The following is a 14,237-nucleotide window of genomic DNA, read 5'->3' on the forward strand; positions in this document are numbered from 1 at the left end:
GCTACAGCTTGAGACTCAGGAACACTTAATGGCCAACAGATTCTTCCCTGGTGGAGAATGAGGATTCAAAGGAAACATTTGAGATTATTTCACTTTCATTATTTTTGTTAAAAAAAGTTTGCACCTGGAGGTGTCATGAATACCCCTTCTTGATCTTCTTTGCCTTGTCAGACTTGGCCAGCACAAGCAGCTGAGATCTTTGCTCTATTTTCCCTGCATCTCTGTGCAACGCTTTTTTAAAAAGAGAATATACTATTATATTTTTCTAAGCCTTTCAGACTGCTGTAACATGATCAGGATTCTCCTGAATCTCTATGCACTCGATCTCTTCTCGTTCCTTCCTTTTGGCCCGTTTCTTTTTCTTGTGGTGCTTTTTGGAAGGTGGGAAAAAGGTTAGAAAGACGGGCAAAATAACAAAACAGTGCAGAAGTGTGCAACTGCCGGCAAGCAGCAAGCATTTGAACAGTGTGAAGGTCAAGTTTGAAGGCACAAAGAGAAGGGGGACCAACCCGATAAGAAAGGAAGAAACGTTCTGCAAAATGGCTGTCCCATGCTCTTGGAGGGAGTTCTTTATACACTGAGTTCGGGTGTGCTCAGTAGCTAATACAAATGTATAAAGCAGGGGTGCACAGTGATCTATGGCAAAATTCAAGGTGTAGATAAGGCACAGTATAGAAATGCAATCCATGTCTACATTCCATAAGGTCATCAAGCCAAGGACACCCAGCTCTATTGAGGTGACACTGAGAATTAACCAGAAATTTCCCAGAGGGTGGATAACCAGGAAAAAGGTCAGTATTAACACCAGCAGGATGCCAAAACCAGAAATCAGGACAGGCATAGTTACTGATAAACCATAGTGGTCCATGAAAACAAAAGTAGGGTTGAACACAATGAACTTGATGCTCTGTATAAGAGAAAGTGGCCTCAGCTTCTCCAGCAATTCCACCGCTTCCCTCTGTGTGTTTTCACTAGTCCTGGCCACAAGGTACAAACGAGAAGCAATTATATTGTTCTCATCTCCAGCTTTGGAGAAAATGATGTCATTTTTGAAGTGCTGGAACTCTGGCTTTTTTAAAAAGGAGCTCTGGAGGATGCTGATAAAGTCACTTTTGTTGGTTGCACTGATGTTACCCACTCGAAGGTATTGGTAATACTGTTCAATCCAGGACACGGTGTTGAACCCCTGACTGAGTGTTTTTAGGTCTTCCTGCACAGTACCATTCCAGTACTCCAGAGGCTCATAGATGTAGAAGCCTATGACAGGGCTGTAGTTGCTGAAATACTTTTGCTGTATGAGGGCATAGGAGACACTTGGGGACTCACTGGCAAGAAGGTTGATGATGTTGGCTCCGTCGTTAATCTGTAAGCACCCCATAAAGGAGAAAGAGGCATAGATGAGATACAGTATCACCACAAATGGCTTGACGTAGATGTTGGTAATCCACTCATTGTAGTGCTCTCGGAGGAAATGCTGGATAAAGTGGTGCTGGTACGGGTTGGTCTCGTGGTGGGAAGTGTGCTTATGGCCATCGTTCATCATGGTCTGGAACCACACGGGTTTCCTGTCCAGGTATTCTGCCGAGGGGATTTTACAGCAGAAGATGCTGTGGTACCGGTTCTGCTCCAGCTGGCCAGCGAAGACCAGGCAGGAGCCAAAGAAAGAGAAGATGTAGAAGTAGTTCAACAGGATGGAGACACACATGTTCTGGCAGAAGACTTTCACAGCTTCGATGTTGGTGAAAGGGCTTGCCCCCATGCCAAAGGCAATGAAGTACAAGGAGCTTGTCATCGTGTAGGAGACCATGACATCTGAGTAGGCATCTGCTACCCGGTCCTTGAATGGCAGATTCTCCCTGGTCCGGCGCCATCCTGAAAGAAGTTCGAACACTCCTTTGGTTCCATGACCTGGAATGAGGAAACAAAGTTTATACGTGTGCATATACATATGGGGTCCAGTCATCCCCCAGGTGTTTCATCCTCCAGCAGTGCAAAAAAAATTGTCAGCTAAATTTTTGTTATGTTTTTTTTCACCATTTAAACAAATGGAAACTCTTAAATGTCTGTCTAAATCTAAATGCCACATTCACCTGCAGGTGCTTAAATTAACAGCATTGATATACTAAGACTCTCCATGCTCAAAAAAAAAAAAAATGAAGACACTAGTTGATTTTAATGGACATTGAATTAGTTCCCAAATGGACGGCAAATACAGAACATGAAGCTTGGTTCAAGTGTGAGGTTCATTCTAAAAATTCTTTTTGTCATCCTACTACATCTTTCAATGTTTAAGGGATTCAACTTGAAACACTTAAAAATGTAAGTAATATTTTCTTCAAAAGAGTATAAATAAGAGGGATTATTTGAGAAATAAGTGGTTGTGACCAAGAATGGGACACCTGGATTCTTCGTACATGATAAAGAAAAAATCATGCTGTAATTTGTAATTTGTAATCTTGATTCTCTGCCTACTGAGTGAAATTGGAACTTTTCAATGATAGAACACAAGTTTGCACACTATGAAAATTGACATGCTGGTAGTAACGATGGAGAGGAGAATACTGGCTAAGCCATTGATCCACATTAGTTGCTTAGAAAATGTATGGGTTTATTTTCTATGATTATATCTGTGTCTCTTTCCCGAGCTTCTCTTGGTGACAAGGAGTTCTCTTAGCTCATGTGGGAGCACATTCAGAAATGCCAGATGTGGTCAATGTTCTGTGATAGGTTCTGACTTTGAATTCCATTCCTAAGTGTTTTAGGGGTATGATATATTAATAACTAAAATTTAATACAGACTTATTTTCATTTTACTTGTCATAATTGCAGTCTAGGAAGTCTACAGCTATTACATTTTTTAATTTAATGGTAAAATTGAAGCTGATCTTAATGGATGACAAATAACAAATAAAAGTTATGTATCATGCATGCATATTCATATTATGTGCATTTTGAAAAGAATATATGCACACATATGCATTCTCTTCTTTTACCATTAGAAAATTTCAACTTGCAGGAAAATAAAAAAGCTAACATTAAAAAGAAATTTAAAAAAGCTAACATTTAAAAAAACCAAAGCCATTTTTTTGGCTTTCAAATAATTATTAAAACAATTAAAACAATTAAAATCACAAATTTGAATTTGATTTAGAAAGTGTTAAGTTCTCTGCACTTTGGATCTAGCCCTGAGAAAATTCTGGCCAATGTAAGCAGACAAACTATTGAGCAGAAAAAGAAGTAAGAGTAGATTGCAGATGTTTCTGCCTCTGTTTGTGGGCCTTCACTCTCTATAGGAGAAGAATTGCATGAACCAAAGCAGGCACAAAGCAAATTTTCTCAGATCAAACCCAGAAATATGACAACAGGAGATTCACAAATAATCAAGTGTGTGCAACGAGAGATCTGTTGAGTTTGTCTTTAGATTTGTTTGGATTCATACAGCTGCTTATGTTGCCCAAAGCAGACTCCAGACAGCCGTTCCAGACAGGGAAAATTACAGCATAAACTGTCAGGTTCTGTGAATGTTACCTGCTCTACTGCAGATTAGTGTCCCCGGTGAAAGATAAACATGCCGTAGTACAGAAGTCTTGCAGTTAGCAAAAAGACTGTGTGGAAATGCTGCTCTCTTTTGAACCAACATCTCAGTTCAGGAGGGACCTTGAATTCCCTGGTAAGTTTAGGGTAAGTTGTTCAAATCCTCACGGCACAGCTGTCTTGCACACTGTCATTTTTGGGCCATCAAGCAGAAAGGATTGTCTCTTTCAGCTGAGTAAATCTGCAGAATCAAGTGACTTGAATGCAATTTTTATGTGTTTAGAGCAAGTGTTTAAGTCTCCTGCAGAGTGTGGACCAGGCTGGTTGATCACCACTTCAAGGGCCCATGGCCTGGCATAGCTTAATTTATTGGTACAGACATCACAATACCATTTATGTTGGAAGTGACCTTTAAGATCATGGAGTCCAACCATTAATCCAGCACTGCGAAGCCCACCACTAAAATATTGCCCTCAGTCCTACATTTACACTTCTTTTAAATGCCTTCAGAGATGATGACTCCACCACTGCTCCAGAACCAGTCAGTTGCAGTGACTGACAAACTTTTCTGTGAAGAAAATTTTCCTAATATCCAATCTAAACCTTCCCTGGAGCAACTTGAGGCCATTTCCTCTGGTTCTATTGCTTGTTACCTGAGGGAAGAGCCCAACCCCATCTGGCTGTCCCCTCCTGTGTCAGGGAGTTGTAGAGAGCCAGAAGGTTCCTCCTGAGACTCCTTTTCTCCAGGCTGAGCCCCCCCAGCTCCCTCAGCTGCTCCTCCTCAGACTTGTGCTCCAGACCCTTCCCCAGATCCATTTCCTTCTCTGGATGTGCTCCAGCACTGGAATGGGTGAAGCAATGCTCTACCAGCTCTGTCAACAATTAACAATAACATGGACAATTCTCGCCTTATTCCAAAATCTCACTTATCTGCCCTCCTGTGATTTTATGCTCACAGTTGTACCTTTGCCATGTTTCTATTGTTATTAATTTATAGCTGTTAATATATCACATTCTCAGTGATGAATACCTGGGTGCATTTAATCTTGGGTTAGCTACACACTAATTAATAGATAGGGTTTTTTTTGTCAAACATATGTGTGAAGAGCTACGCAAGAGAATGCACTAATGTGTGTGCCCAAACTTGTGATGATGTTCAAAATTAATATACTCTAATTAAATTCAAAGTTTTTTTGCAAATGGAACAAATACTCTCTTAAGGAAAATATTGAAATTTGCAGCTTCTTTGAGTATCAAACTTGGCAGTGATTTTCCTATGATTGTTATTATATAAAAGTAAAATTTCCACTTATTCCCCTTTTACAAGCAACTTCAGTTCTATCACACAAACACAGGTATTGAGGAATACAGTGCAGTAATTCCCTTGTTGACACAAGAGAAAATCTTTGCCTGACTGGTGTTCCCATGTCATTACTCTGATACCAAGTTTTCCAGTCATCCTCTGTTGCTCTCCCCAGATAGCAGGTATTCCCTTCTCCCAACAAGGATAAAAATCCATCTTTCCTGAACATTTTCTGACAGTTCTCAAGATTCAGACAGCATAGTCGCTCTATAAAATTCCGTTTCTTCAGCTTCATTCCCAATGCCACAACAACACTGACAGTGGAGTTAAGTTCACTGAGCAGTTCCAGAAGGATCAGAAGGTCTTTGGCTTTGGGTCAAAACTGCCAAGTTTCTCTGGTACTAACATGACATGAATGAAGTACAGCAATTTTTTATTTGCTGGACAGGAAATGGCCTATGACTACTTTAAAGGAAAGGAGACAAGAAATTTTTATTCCATTATTTGTAAGGGTAGGAGAGCAAGTAAGGTAGGCTGCAGTGAAGATGGAAATAAATAATATACTTCCTGCCTCAAATCTCAAAAAAATTAATTGTGTGGAGATATTTAAAATCGGAAGAGGATAGTGGATAGAAACAAAAAAGAGTGAAATGAGAGATTAAAGACCACTTGATTGAGTTAAATTCAATCAGCCTTGGAGAAATTAATCAATTAAAAGTTAAGCCACAGCAATCTCTGAACAATTAGACATCATCTCAGGGGATAAATGTAGGTGGCATGGTCCAAGAAGAATGGAAAGAAGCAGCAAAGTATCTATCTTCAAAAAGAAGGACTGGAGCACTGTTTTGAAATGAGGCATGATTTTTTTATTGAATCATAGAAAGTTTTGGTTCAGAAAGGACCTTTAAAATCACCTAGTTCTAGACCTCTGCTGTGGATGGCATTTTAAAAAAATGAAAAAATAGGCTGAATGCCCTGGAGAACATATCCAGCAAACAATAGCCTCTTATTAGTACAAGAAAATCAAAGAGCAGCCAAGTGAGTTGGATTTTTTCCCCCTCACAGGCTGGAATGCCAGTGAGAATTCAAGAACATTTAATATAAAAAAGGTATAATAAAGACAGCTATCAAGTCTTTATCATTTCTACTTGGAGAAGGAGAAGAAGCCATTGATTTCATTTGGAAAAATGTCCCCAAATCCCATTACATTAGATATTAGAAAAAAACAAAGCTTGCTTTCTTTCTTTGAGCTTCATTAAACTCTGAAAAACATAATCTAAGGAGGTGATAAAGCCTTCTTTATTGCAAGTCTAAAGGTTAGATTAATAAATGTTAATGTAGGTGCTGGGTACATCCTGTCAGTGCTGGGAGACAGATTATATTCACATTCCAGAGATCTCTTACTTTTGTACCATCATACCTTCCTCTCTCTTGTGGTGCTTAAGATATTTTTTAAGCATGAAAAACTGTCTTCAGTGTTTTCTTAACCAAAGCACGCCCATTCAGCATTTAGCTGTGGCTTCTGCCACAGTCAGTCAGCTCCTTTGGACAGGAGTTTGGTCTGCATTTATCACTCCTCATAGCAGCCACTGCTACCCAAGTCTGAAGCCATGAGGCTCTGCTGGAAGGGGAGCTGCTGGCTGCTGCCAGCTTTTGTAAACTTTCTAGGAAGGAAGATCAGGATGACTCTGCACATTCTTTTTTTTTTTTTTCACCAAGACATGAAGAAGATTATTTGCTGCAATAGGTGATAGCAGTCAATGTGGTGATAACCTTGGTGCCTACATCATATTTCAAACAAAGAAACAAACAAACAAAAAAATCTTAGAAGTGCCATAGCACAAATTACTCAGCATTTCTGCTCTGAGAAATCCAGGTATTGTACTCAGTTTTCACTAATAGCCAGACATGTAACTTGTAATGTGTACAAAGGATGAGGAAGCAGCTTTCTTTCAAATCATAGTGGTGGACAGGAAGTATATTTTTACATTATAATTCTTTGCTGTGAGTCTAATGGAAATGAACTTTATTTTATCTAGGGGAAAACACCTTTTTTTTTTTTTTTCTTCTTCTTTTTCTCTGGGCAATAGGTAATTCATGTTCTAGAAAAACTTGTCTAGTTTTATCTAATAAATGCCCCATAATAGCATTAATAATGATCATTAGGAGCATATTGAAGCCCAGAATCATGGAATCATAGAACACCTTGTGTTAAAGGGTACATTAAAGACCATTTAATTAGAACTCTATGCCATGGACAGGGACACTTTCCACTAGACCAGGTTGCTGGCTCTTTGGACTCTCTTACCCAGGTTTATTGATCTGAAAATACACCCTATTTTGGAGAGTTTAGTTTCACATCATAACTTTTTTTTTTTTTTTACAGAGAAACAACTTTATATCTCAACACACACTGCAGTGTAGGATGCATTTGTTCTTCTGCAAAATCACTAATATTAGTATCATTAATATTGGTATCCCCACTTACATTTAAAAACCTAAGCACAGAGATTAAGCAAATTGATCACAGTCACCAAGGACTCTGCATCTCAGGGAGCGAAGAAGCAATAGAAAAAATTATTAAACCACTTCTTTATGAAGAGTCAGTAAATACTTAGGGATTTTGTTGCAGAAGGCAAAGAAAATTTGAAGCTTGGTCATACTTTAGGTAGCAGTAGGAAATGTGTACCTTAATCCAGATCCCATTCCATAAAAGTAAATCTCAGAATAATGCAAGTGGACCCTAACCACAACGCTAAGCAAAGTAATTTCCAGCTTGATTAAGGAGAAGGAAAAGATAGAGAACATTTTTTTTCAAACCTATCTAAAATGTAGGTAGGAAAAAATGCTTTTAATTTTACATTTCTCTAGATACTTGTAAAGTGATTGTAATTGAATTGGTCACATAGTTGGGTTGTTGACCATTTCTTCTTTACTTAGTTTTGCCTTGGCTATTGTTCTGCTTTAGTGGTAACTGGGAGGGTCTGATAAAGCAGCTGAGGAACTAAACCACTTACTGTGGTTACTGGTTTACGCTTTCTCCAGAATCTCAGTACTAGAGGTGAAGTCAGACCTCATCCTGCCAGTGAAATGCCTGGGATGGTTCAGACCTTGGGGATAAAGGGTCTAACTGTGGCAGTGATGCACTGATGAGTAGCATTGTCCAAAGGGAGAAATGTCCTTGAGCCATAGGAATTTTCAGTGGTATCACAGTATTTACATCTTCTGAATGTCACAGAGATTACAGCAACAGCAGCAAAAAATGAAGCCCAGTCAAGATCTTCTGCTGAAGCTCCTGCAGAAATTTTGTTTTCACTAACCCTATACTTCTTTATTTCATTTGGTACATGACATTTGATGATATTTAAAAGCATTTAAACAGAGAAGCTAAATCTTTTCTACGCCCATTCTCCTGTAAGGTGACTACATGCACAATTTCTTCTCTAACCAGGTTATGTAGAAATGCTGACAGAAGGGTTCACATCCTGCTGTGCCTTTCTGTCTTGAAAAGTATTCAGGGTAGAATTCTCCTTCTAAGTAACAGATCTCTATCATAATACATTGTATAATTTAAAAAGCTGGGGTTTATAGAAAGAATATTTAACCAAGTGCAATGAAACTTCAGCCAGCTGAGCCATCATCCTTAGTGACAGGGACCTCAGGGAAATCTCCAGTGCTGCACCAGAGATTTCATAATTGCTAGATTTTAGCACTTCTGATAAACACAGAAAATGCACTTAAATCCATCACAAATACCATATTAAAAATCTATTATATATAATAGATATTTTGATTTCCTTATAAAGGCTTCTGTTAGACTATGGCCACTTTGCCATAGGCCTGAACACGTCAATATTTCCAGTTTCCAAGTTTTGGTGTATCCCCATTAGAACATGAACCTCATTTAAAAAGTAGCAATGCAGCATGGGGCACTCCTGTTAAATATACAGACTATTCCTTCATGTGTACTCTGAGTAATTGCATTTATTTCTGCTTACATGAGCACTTCTGAAAGCCTTTTAAATAATTCTGGGAATTTCCAATGAGACCAAAACATAAAAGCATTGGTCTCCTCACAGGCATTTCAGTGGAGCCTGGCAGAGAGCAACCCCAGATTTTTTGAGTCTGAGGAGCAGTGAGGAGAGAGGCAAACATTTGATTCTGTCTGGAGTTGGCTGGATAACTGCATTTCAGAAAATCTCAGTATCAGCTTAATGCTGCGCCCATGAAATTCTGCCAACTCCTCAACCACAGCCACAGCTGCACACACCTGTACAAGAAGAAAATGGTGTAAGGATGTAACACTCACAGGTGTAGCTCCTCCCTTGCCTTCCAGGCTCCTAAGAAACACCGGCCTATAAATTAGATTAACACTAATCTGTCGGGAACACAGATTAAAAGTGGTGGTTCATGATCTTTGAGTCTCCTTTCTGATATGTTCCCTCTTCAGGTAATTTGTTCCACAGACCTTGACAGCCCCCTCATTCTACCCTTTCCAATCGACCTCAAAATAAATGTTCCAGACTACACACAGAAGTCCAAACATAAGCAAGCAACTAAGAGAACTGAGCTAAATCACATGGAGATCATTTACTTACACATCACATCCCTTTGGCACATCCCTGATCTTTCATCAGTTTCTGTCTCTCATTTTGCAGGTTCCCAAGGCAAACACTGCTATCCTTGTTTATACAGAGACCACCATAGTGGGACCTTGATCTTGATTTAAATTAAAAATAATTAATGCTAACAAGATTTTGGCATCTCTGATTTTGAATCTTATCCAGTTTTGGATCTTTCATATTGAAAAGACCTTTCCAGAGCTTCCCCATAAGCATCCCTGGGTAGAAGCCCAGAATGAGCCCTGGAGATGAGCCAATGACCTAGCTAGCCCAGACACAAACATGCTCCTTACTGAACTGTAATGACACCTCCTTATATTCAAAGTTCACTTGCTACAGTTCACTTTAAGGTCGAACTTTACAATTTTTCATGCCTAGAAACTCTTCTTCTTGTTTGTAAGGAACAGAAATATTACATAGCAACCCCCCCTGTATTGAAATAGAGCTGAACATGGAGAATGTTTCAATGGATGTGATTAATAACCAGGCTGCATACCTCATTAAAGGAGATTTATGTTTAAGCTAATGTATATGGCTTGCAAATTGTACATAAAGTTGGAATCCTGCTTAGTTTTCTGCTGTGCCTAGCAACGAATTAAAATGCTTTTCACTGTTTCTCATTTAAGCCTTTTAATGAACAATGTAAGCAAGAACTGCACATATGGAAACTGTTATTTATTGAAGACAGTTTAAGTGACATATAGAAGAAAAGATAATGAATTTAGATCAAGTCTTAAATGTATTTATTATATACTCATTCATGCTAAAAGCATGGGATGGATTTGTGACACTGATCAGAGGGTTTTATCACCTGCATTTGATAATCTACTAACATGCAAAAGAATAGGGTACTAGAGAAACTTAAGGAAGGAAAATGTTTCAATCAAATGTAGATTCTGGTATCCAGCAAAAATAATCTGTACTTGAATCATTATAGAAACAGTACATTTGGTCATTTGCAGCTTTCTGGCAAAGATGGAGCAATAATAAATTCTTCAAAGAAAAGCAAAGAATGGTTAAACAGTTAGGGAAGGAAATAGGTGTGAAAGAATTCATGTCAAAAGCTGACCAACGCATCTGTACGTTTGAGGGAAGGAAGAGAATGTTTGAAGGGAGTGGGACAAATTTCTGGAGTTTTATGTACGAGATAAGTATAAAATGTTATCAGTGGTGGGACCCAATTGTGAGAGGAGAAATTTTTTTACCTTTCAGTGAAAAGATATATCTTTCTGCATAATCTGAAGTTTCTGAAGTCTAAGATTGCAGACATATCAAGCAATAAGCAGAAAAAGTTCATTTGTCACTTTTCCCAGTGAAATTATTCATTGTAACAACAAACATCCCCTTTCTGGAACAGATGGAAAATCACCTGAGAAAGGCTTTGTGGGGATTAATCTCCCTTTGAAAGGGATATAGTCACTCTGATCATGAATATTTTTCATACACCTCCAAAGTCTAATGGGGCACCATTTTCTCACTGTGTCTGCAGAGCTGCTGCTGGGGTTAACTTGGTTTGAAACACCAGAGAGTAAGTGCTGCATCTTGGCTGAAGAAGCTCATTTTCAGTTGCTACTCCAGGGACAAATTCCAGCTGAGTAAAGCAGGGCTAGCCTCTACCTTGATAGTTACCGGGTCAAATCCTGTCAAATTCCTACACTGATAATTCCTATTTGGAAATTCCTCCTGCTGGTGACACTGTGGTGCAGAGCACAGCGCCTCTGTTCTTCCCCTGGGCACTGAGATTTCCACCTAGACTGCTTATCTTGATGTAGCAGCACACCTTTACTGCAATGAGGAGAGAGCTTCAGAGCAAAGGGAATGAACCTGTCTGCTGACAGGGTGATATTTTTAACAGTGTTGTTAGTGCAGGATTTGCTGACATTTGTTTACTTCAGGAAAGGGATGGGAAGGCAGAGAGGGAGGCGACATTGGCCTTTTGCTTCTCTTTGCTGGGAGTGAAGGAAATACAGGGACTGACTCAGCAATTTGAGAAATAGGTATTAAATCTCCCTTTCCCTCCCCAAAAATCCCCATTCCTGCACTGCACAGGAACGTGGAGGAGGGCTGCTCCAATGCCCTTGCCAAGCCTGGGACAGCATTGGGATCACTGCAGCACCAGGGCTCTGGCTTAGGCTATCCCACCAGTGGGGCTGCTCAGGCTAGGAAACATCCTCACATCCCCACATCCCCACATCCCCACATCCTCACATCTGACTGCTCCAGATCACAGAGACCTGCCATGCAGCAGATGCAGCCCCGTGGCTGCTGCCCTGCTCTGTGAAACACAAACTGAGCTGCTCACACAGCAATGCTCCAGGGCAGCAGCAGCCCTCTCCCATATTTCCCTATACACGTGTCCCTATAAATTTAGCCAGGCTGCCAACTCAGGATGTGTAGATTACTTATATATTATTTGTCAGACAGCAGTGACAGAATGCTGTGGATGAAGGAATTCATTCAGAAAAACTATAAATGATTATGAAGGTGCTCAGCACGCCTCTTCACAGCCAAAAACCTTTCCTTGAACCTGAGGGTTTCCTCTCATTAGACAAGGGGTTAAAAGCAAAACGAACCAAAGAGAGAAGGAATGACTTGTCTGATGACTGGAATAAAATAATTCTCCTTAAATTTCTTCATGCAGTTTTATTGAGAAATGAAAACTGCAAAACATATTGATGTTCTGCCTGCTGCTCCACAGCTTGCAGCTACACTTGTATCAAATTGGTTCAAAACCCTGTAACACTAATATGGACCATTCAGCAAGCTAAAAGAACTTGCATGCATTCATGGAGGAAAATTGCATGGAAATGGTCATTAAGGTCAGAGATAATGTATTTGGACACACAGGTCAATGAGCCAAGAAGCAGCAGGAGCCTGGGGGAGTGTTTTGGGAGAGACTTGACTTGATGCTTGACGTATTGAAATCCCCATTTTTAAAGCACTTGCCATTGGTTGCTATCAGAAATAGGATGCTGAGCTAGATAAACCCTTTGGCCTGAGTCGGTCTGAATGCTTTTATGTTCCTCTGTATCCATGAGGCTGACTGCATTAAAATTCAAATGCACAAGAAGTATGAATTAAAGTTGTGCAGCTCTTCACGCCCTTAAATCTGACTATTAAGTTTTTTACTTTACTAATTTTTAGTATTGTAGCAATACAATTTAGAAACCTAGCTTTGAATTGATACAAATACTTGCCACTTTCACTGCCTGGTCTCAGATCCCATTTACCCTTGGCATCTGTGCATGGGAGTGATTAAAAATTGATTATTTTGCCCTGGGATGATATAGCAGTGCATGCATCAATTCCCTTATGCACTATATATATGAATGAATATCATGACCTCTGTGAGAGTGTTGCAGGTATTACACCAATTTTATGGCAGGGAAATTGAGGCAAAAAGAAATCTAGTTTTAATCTATCTAGCTTTAAATTGTCTAGTTTTGAACTATCAGAAAGATCCACCAGAAAGCCTGTGGCATTGACCAGCCTTGCTGTTCTCATGTAGCACAGGATTTTTATTGCTATTTATATGCTCAAAACCTGATATCTATCAATCAATCGATCAATCAATATATGTATATGTCTTACTTTGGAAATTCATACCTTGGATGTTGGACCAAGACACAGAAAAAGTAGGCCATGCAAACTCATAGACATTTATTAAAATATGTTGCTTTGACTTCTGCTTTTCCTGCAAGCCCTTGACTCCTTCCCACATTGTTTTTCACCCTTTCCAAGAGTCAGGGCTGTCACCAATGAAGGACTCCTGCCCCACATGGCTCTGATTCACTCCCCAAATCACTGACCAGAGGACTCCATGATGAGATGGAATTAGACCAAAAAGCTCTTTCTCAGTTTTGTAGGACATGGCCTCACCTTCAAGCTGCTTCTCATAAACTCTGCTGAAATGGTTGTAAATAAAGCTCAAGAGGAGCTTTTGTTTCATGGCAAAACTCCCACAGCCATCTGATATGCCCAGTGTTGCCACCAAAAACATGAGTGGGTTGGCATGTGCAGGACTTAAAAAAAGCCTCTTCCAGTCAGCAGCATTTAGCAGCTCATTAACGTATCTGTAACCTGACCTTTAACAGTCCATCCCACGGGAAGAAGAGCTCTTCACTTAATTATTATTTCGGCTAAACCCAGCCTGAAAATTTAAGGCTAGAACTGTAGCTTGGAACAATATATGAGACACATTTTGTTTTGGGGAGAGTTGTTTTTGCTTGGAATACTAGGAGCAGTGAGTCAGCTGTCTGCCCTCCCTTTTCCCGTTATTATTTTGAATATCTATATTTTCAGATGGGAAAAATTTTAAACATGAAAATAGTTTGAACATGTGTTCTCCTGGCACATCAAGGAGTCTGGAGAAGTTGTGCTTTCTCTGATGAATCTTTTGTTGTGCATACATCCCTATAGAGGTCATTGGAGATTCCTAATCTGCATCCATTCTAATGAATTAATTATTTCTAGGGTTAATTTTCTGTCACAGAGGCCAGCTGGTGCAATCTATGCATATAAACTATGATATGTTACTGCTTTAGCCTTTAGAACAGAGTGATCATGCACAAACCTTAATTTGCACTTGGGAATTATTTGGGAAAGTGCCATGGACAAAATAAAAGCATGCCAGGGAGCACTCAAAAATTTTAATATTGTATAGAAAGTCACAGCCCTGGCTCTGTTTTGTTTTCTAGTAAAGGCTGCTTTCCTTTATAGGGTGACTGACACAACCATGTGTCCCTATTGCTTTAGGACCAAACCCTCTGCTGTTTTGA

General features: G+C 39.6%; 1 protein-coding gene across 3 annotated transcripts in view; it reads right to left on the minus strand.

The window, feature by feature from the left end:
* Window positions 1-274: 274 nt before the first annotated feature.
* The window catches only part of PTCHD4 (patched domain containing 4), an 81,381-nt gene continuing 67,418 nt past the window's right edge, over window positions 275-14,237 (minus strand). For all 3 annotated transcript variants that reach the window (XM_066314295.1, XM_066314294.1, XM_066314293.1), the window contains one exon: window positions 275-1,908. In XM_066314295.1, the coding sequence (XP_066170392.1) occupies window positions 275-1,908 (1,634 nt within the window). The remainder of the gene's footprint in view (window positions 1,909-14,237) is intronic.

This window comes from Sylvia atricapilla, chromosome 3 (genome assembly GCF_009819655.1).
Source record: "Sylvia atricapilla isolate bSylAtr1 chromosome 3, bSylAtr1.pri, whole genome shotgun sequence".
NCBI classification, from domain to species: Eukaryota; Metazoa; Chordata; class Aves; order Passeriformes; family Sylviidae; genus Sylvia; species Sylvia atricapilla.